This window comes from Berghia stephanieae, chromosome 12, assembly GCF_034508935.2.
Source record: "Berghia stephanieae isolate SIO BIC M18660-M18661 chromosome 12, UCSD_Bste_1.3, whole genome shotgun sequence".
Taxonomy (NCBI): Eukaryota; Metazoa; Mollusca; class Gastropoda; order Nudibranchia; family Aeolidiidae; genus Berghia; species Berghia stephanieae.
Window position 1 is genome coordinate 2,120,959 of NC_088371.1, and position 7,500 is coordinate 2,128,458.

At 38.1% G+C, this 7,500-nt stretch overlaps 1 protein-coding gene across 2 annotated transcripts in view; it reads left to right on the forward strand.

Moving 5' to 3' along the window:
• Positions 1 to 7,500, forward strand: part of LOC144957689 (uncharacterized) — a 25,306-nt gene that overhangs the window by 12,143 nt on the left and 5,663 nt on the right. For both annotated transcript variants that reach the window (XM_078889049.1, XM_078889048.1), the window contains one exon: positions 1,935 to 5,424. In XM_078889049.1, the coding sequence (XP_078745175.1) occupies positions 2,430 to 5,424 (2,995 nt within the window). In that variant the 5' untranslated portion in view covers positions 1,935 to 2,429. The remainder of the gene's footprint in view (positions 1 to 1,934; positions 5,425 to 7,500) is intronic.

Here is a 7,500-nt window from a genome sequence, read left to right on the forward strand (position 1 = left end):
ATCAACAACAACAACAACAATCACAACAACATCAACAACAACAATAACATTAACAACAACAATAGCATTAACAACAACAACATTAACAACAACAATAACATTAACAACAACAATAACATTAACAACAACAATAGCATTAACAACAACAATAACATTAACAACAACAATAAAATTAACAACAACAATAACATTAACAACAATAACATTAAGAACAATAACAGCAATAACATAAAGCCCCGATAAAATAAATAAAAAAGATAAATATGAACATTTATAGAAGGCGTTTCAACGGATTTTCCAAGCGCAATGAGCTTATCAATGTTTTACATATTCATTACCCCAGCAAACCATATGGAACGGTCGCCTATTAATTAGGTCATCCGTTTATTCCAAACACACTTACAATACCTGTTACTGCTACTCATTCACACCCTGAGTCGAGCGGGATAATGTATTTTAAGTGTCTCACTCAAGGACAAGACGACGGGTCCGGAATTTCCCACGATTATCATAACCCATTTGGCCATTGACCACGCTTAACATCGCTTGACGAGAAACCGCACAACACTATTATAACACATGATAACCGGACCACTCATTGTCAGTTACAACATGATGGATGTACGTCATTCTCAATGACAAAAGAATCCTCCCCCACTCCACCCCCCCCCCCCCCCCCCCCCCCCCCCCCCCCCCCCCCCGATACAAATTGATACCCCATTATCACGCAGACCCTGCCTCCTTGAAAATCTAAAAATTAGTCATTCATTTTTAGGAGAAAAATATTGAAGTCGCTAAAGTCAACTTTAAAAATCAACAATTGACCATCACAATGACTAAATAACACTTCAAAATGCTTAAAATGATGTAGTCTGGCATCAACTTTCATTTTCAATGAGTTTTACGACATTAAGATACTCACCAAGTTCTGAAACGGGAGCCAAAAATGTCGTAATTTTACGAATTGTTCGTAGTCGTTGGCAGGTCAGCATCACGATATCAGTGTCTCCAACCAGCACTCCAAATGGAGACAATTTTGTCAGTTGTCGTCACTAAGGACTCTTGAGGTCATGACCTACAAGTTGTTTGATTCACACTTCCGGGTGTGTCATGAAAGATAATTTGTGAACTGTAGCGGCTATGTGGTCTAGTGGTATGGCACTCGCTTTCGGATCGGACGGTCCTGGGTTCGAGCTTCGCTCGGCGCAGAGTTGATCGAGTCCTTGGAAAATGCTCTTTACTCACATTCTCTCACCGTACTCAGGTGTAAAATGAGTACCTGGTCGTTAACAGCGTAGTGTCTGTCCGAAAAAGATTGTAATATCGCCTAACAAGCGTCATGTCTTGTTCTATATGTTACGTGTTGCTGTTGGTCAGGGACCCTTTATAAAGCGCTTTGAGCACGTTTAGTGGATATTACGCTTTATAAAAGCTAACAGAAAAGCTCAACCCGTAGCGTCAAACTCGGAATGAAATTAAATAAGGAAAATCCAAATTCAATGTCAGCATTATGAATTATGATATAAAATAAGGAAGTTGACAAGCACCAAATAGCTATTATTCCACCCTCTCCCTAAATAGTAACGCGTAATGATATCAAGTTTACAATAATGATTTGTGACGTCAGATTATCAAAGGTTAACTTACACTAAAATTAGATTTTTGAAAAAAGACGTATCATTTAAATAGTTTTGAAAATGTCCTTTATTCAAAGATGACGAAATCAGAATCGATTGAGGGGTAGAATAAATGTTTTATTACACTCTTGCGTTTTGGAATTCGAACTTTGTTCACAACGCGTACTCTCAAGCTCGTGCAGCGGTTGGGAACACGTCTGGAATTCCAAAAAGCAGGAGTGTAAGAATTGTATAATCTCCATCATTAATTATATTCTCACCATAATTTCTATATTTGTTTTTTTTTTTTCTCTACAGATTTATAATGTGAGGTCTTACACAGAAGCGCTGGAAAAAACATAAATAAAATAGAAACACACCAGTTTTCAATGGTAATTCTATTTTCTCTCTCTCTCTCTCTTGGATAGAATATCTGGAACCAAAGCGACACAACCACGCCCCCTCTTTCAAGCAGTTTTTGTGTTTAGAAAAGAGACCACCACAAGACAATCTCATAGAATGTACGTTGCAAAACACGAATGTGTCGAGTTATTCCTTTCTACGTAAATGTGAAGAAAATGACTTCATGAAGTAAAGAAGAAGAAAAAATAAATTATCTCAACATTGTTTATCCAAAACCCGGCAATATTAAGTAACATTCGTCGATCTACGAAACATCATTGAAACCAACTCAGTTACTGAAAATGTGAAGAAAAAAAATCATTGCGATCATTTACTTTAAGTAGAGTAATCTATTTCCAGGGTGAACAAGCTCCCTTGTATCCCTGACTGACAATTCTTCCAGCAAGAGGTATGAACTTGTCAATCTTCCCACCATTTCACCCCGCACGTCACCAGCCAGGTATCACTGGTCCAACAGACGAACACTCCAACATGGCAAACACTTCACAGACCAACTTCTCTTTCAACATCAACAAGATTACCCCTATGACCTTTGACCAACCTAAAAATAACAACAATAACAATAACAACTACAACGTTGATGATAATGGATTTGATGAGGACGATGACAATTTTGATGACGTCATTAACAACAGATCAGCTTCCGGTCCCTCCAGGGCTAAAAGACTCAAGGTTGATTCGGGAGATTACAACTCAAAATTTTCTGAGAACGCCGAAGGTCGCCAGAATGAAATCATTGATGATAACATGATCTCTGCTTTGCAAAGAAAGAGCAATCTTGATGACTCTCGACGTATCGCCAACGAAGACAGACTGAAAAACTGTGAAAATGAACAATTAAAAGCCGCGAACTTTAAAACTGAGAATACAGATAATGCAATTGGGAATAATCATTTTCACAGTACCAAACATTTATTTAATGAAAATTATATAAATTCTATTTCACATGCCCAAAAAACAATATCATCACCGCCGTCATCACCTTTTTCAAGGTCAACATCAATGCGAGTTTCACCTTTAAAATTGTCTTCATTTCCATCACCACCTACAACAACAACAGCATCTTCAAGAGTAGCAATAAACCAACAACTCTTCATCAAATTGGAAAATGTCGACAACGGCATCATGACCAGCCAAGACGAGAAAGCAACAACAAAGCTGAATCAGGCTAATGATATGCCTTCTTCAGAAATTTCCCTTAATCAACCACATCAATCACAATTCATCCCGTGTAGTAGGACGGCGAACTCCAACAACGACGGAGAAAAAGTCTCATCTCCAAAAGGGAAACTGACTTCGCCCAGTAACTCATCCACCTCTGCAACGTTCAACGTTACAGGTACTGTAGAAACCCCACCACAATCTCCCCGATCTCCAAATTGTCTTTCATCCTCCTCACCTTCAGGTCAAGGAAACATACATCAACCCTCATCATTTTCCTCATCGTCGTCGTCGTCGTCGTCCTCCTCCTCCTCCTCCTCCTCCTCCTCCTCCTCCTCCTCCCACCACTCTCCCCTCAACCTCAGCAGTTCTTGTCTCGACCAACAATCCTCTCCAATTCTGGGAAACAACACACGAGACGAATCAGCTTCAACCTCATCACCATCATCGTCATTGTCATCACCAGATTGTCCACGAAGAAGTTCACACGAATCCTGTGACATCACTAATCACCATAACATCTCCAATCATTCAAACAATTACATGAACTCTAACCCCAGTTCCAGTCTCAAGTCTCACCAGAGCGACAAATCTCAATGTCCTCCAAATCATCCAAAATTGGACATTGTCCAAAATCATGACCAGAGGATTGTTGAAAATTCCCAAACAACTTCAGGGGCGACAAGAAAAACAAACTTCTCAATCGATGCCATATTAAGTTCTAAATTTGGACACGATACTAACAACGATAACGACGAAGATGGAATTTCTGAGAGTACAAACAATAACTCGGACAATCAGCCAACAGTACACTTTGATATCTGCCCAAAAGAGCAACATCCGTCAGACCCTCACCAACTGCGTCAAAAGACCCCGACAATCAAATCTCCAAACTCCGCGTTCACAACAGTCATGGACCTGAGTCTCAAACCCAGACCTGTTTCTCACCTCTCACCATTGTCCAACACATCACCGTTACCATCAACACCAACTGCATCATCAACAACAGCAGAAACACCACCATCGCCACCGTTATCATCACCATCATCGTCATCGTCATCAGCATCATCTTTGCATCGGTCGTTATGCCACAGTCCACATGACGATGAAGATAATCACAACTTTATCAACGCCAACAACAACAACAACAACAATAACCACAACAACAACAACGGCCAGAATACCCATAACAACAATTCTTTAAAAATCCTGCCACCCAACATCGATCCTACCAAAACAGAATATCTCAAAACTTTCCCAATGTACAACATAGACCCCACAAATTACCAAAACAACCCGGATAAACGGTTTTCCCTTCTTGCCCAACACCCCCAATTCCTATACCCATTCAACCCCGCGGCGGCTGCAGCAGCAGCAGCGATTCCTCCAGGACAACCTCTAATCAAAAACCCTTCCCTCTTCATCGAACGCCATTTCCCAATCTTCTACAACACATTCACACATCCACCCCCTGGGAAATTTCCGGTTATCTACAACCAAAATATTCCAAACATTCGAAACCCTAGCCTCCCTCCAGAAATCACGAATCCCCAATCCGTCCCACCCCTTATAAAACCAGAGTACAAAATCCCAAATAACCTACCTCAAAATTTGAACCAGCCATTCCACCACCCCAACCCTAACGCCAACCCCAACCCTAGCCCTAACACCAATGACAATAACAATTTTTCGCCGATGAACCAAAAAAGAAAATCCCAGAATCCTCCATTTATTAATGACCCACTTTTCCAAAACTCAAAAATCTCCCAGGAAATCACCAAACAACACCAATCTCTTTATTCCAAATATTCCATGGACATCAAGGAAAAACTCAACTCAATCCTAGAGAACATCTCCCCTCCTTCAATCAAACGGGATCTTTCTTTACCTCAAAAACAATCACCAAATTTCAAAAAGGAATCAAAATGTCTGGAAAAACCCAGAAACAACCCGCAATCCTCTCAAGGAAATTGTAAACCGGAGTCAATGAACTCCAATTTCCGTAAAAAAGACGCTGGAAACAACAGTTTAGACGTCAAAACGTCAGCTTTATCCGATGCTAGACGTCCTTCCAACCCTGACAATCAACATCAACGTCAAAATCCTACAGAAGCCAAACAAACTGGAAAAACGGACAAAACGTCTACAACACAAGGCAAGGGAGAAAACCCGCTACTTCCGGCATGGGTTTTCTGTACCCGATACAGTGATCGTCCTTCATCAGGTGAGTTTTTGTGTTAAAATCAACATATAGGATTCAATAGTCTGATGTCACGTCCGCCCAGGAACCAGCAGCTTGGTTCTAAACAAAGAAAATCGGTGCTTTTTATTCTTCATGCTGGCTAGAACTATTCCACATGTCATGTTATCAGAATGTATAAAAGTAAAAACATGATCAAATTTATAATGATTTTCTCCTCTGGATACACTTTTAAGCTCCTCGGAGAAGTATTTTTAAAAATTATTATTATTATTATTATTATTATTATTATTATTATTATTATTATTATTATTATTATTATTATTATTATTATTATTATTATTATTATTATTATATTATTATTTATTATTATTATTTTTTATTATTATTATTATTATTATTATTATTATTATTATTATTATTATTATTATTATTCTTATTCTTATTCTTATTCTTATTCTTATTCTTATTCTTATTATTATTATTATTATTATTATTATTATTATTATTATTATTATTATTATTATTATTATTATTATTATTATTATTATTATTATTATATAAATATTTTCTAAGGGCGTTCCCCGTTGTTCCGATATTTTAGAACCAGTTACTAAGTTACTATGCGTCATTTCTAGGGAAGTGAATGTCACAACTGTTGAACTCTATTACAATTATTGGGTAGATTTAATAAAATCTGACACGTTTAGATGTAAACACATCATACTCAAATAGATAATAACTAGGTTACACAGAATCTCACTTATTTACCCAAAACGTCAATAAAATACAGGATCATAGTGGAAAAAGTTCTGTAACCAATCAACTGTGGAAAACTACGTATTTCAAAGTTTGACCAGAAAACTCTCTCCTTCAAATATCCATCGATTAAAATAACCCATATCTTGGCAAAAACTCTCAAACCTGGGACCTTACAAAGTCTTCATTAAAGTCCCAGGTTTGAGAGTTTTTCCCAAGACGAGGGCCATTTCAATCGGTCGATATTTGAAGGATGAGTTTTCTGGCCAAATTTTTAGTGTCTATCCAGAGTACGGTAGTTAAACTGGTTTAAGGGTTAGTATAATATAACCAGACAATGATATGAATAAATTAGATAATACAATAAAAATATAATTCTGTGACTTATGAAAAAATCTAATCCGATTGACATAACATCTGCTGACCTATTTACATATTATATATTTATATATAAACATAAATGTTGCTGTTCTAAGGTCAAAGAACTAAATAGCAATGTGAAATTGACTGTACGTTTCAATTTAATTATGGCATTATCTCATTCGCCAACATAAAACATACATTAACATAGAACAGAAGTTCCAAACAACAAACCAAAACAGATAGTCAATAATAAACCAAAGCAAACAAAAATTGAATAAATAGATACACGAAAAGAATTATGGGTGACATTTGTAACGCGCCAGTCCCCGCATACAACAGTCTCCTGACTCAGGGGGGAACGTGGTTCAGCAGTATGGACTTTGCTTCTTACCCAAAAGGTACCGTGTTCGACTACCCGCGTAGCCTTGAGCAAAAACCACCTCGCCCTAACTCACTTTGCGGCGCTGCACTGCGGCTGACGCCAGAGTTATTCCAGTCTTCCCTTGAAATAGACACTGAAGACAATTTTCCCCTTGGGGATTGATAAAGGGAATTTTAAGTTTTAAATTAATTTTACATGAATAGCAAAATTCCCCGTATCTCCAACAGAATTTGAACTCGGATCTTCAGATCCAAAGACGACGGACTTCTCCACTTGGCCATTAACTTAATCAAAGCGTGTGGTATAGGGTCAGAGGTCACGTGATTAAATTTCAACCAGCGACCCTGACATGACCCTTACGACATAAAGGGCCAGAGATTGGGTCTTGGCACCCCGCAGATGTGTCTAAATATAGTAACAATTAAGATGGATTCTATTGTGTATTGGGAATTGGTGAATTATTATTATTGGCGAAATTGGGGCGGTGAGTGGATATGTGCGAGTGTGTGTGTGTGTGTGTGTGTGTGTGTGTTTGTGTAATTGTGTGTGTGTGTGTTTGTGTAATTGTGAGTGTGTGTGTGTGTGTGTAAGTGTGA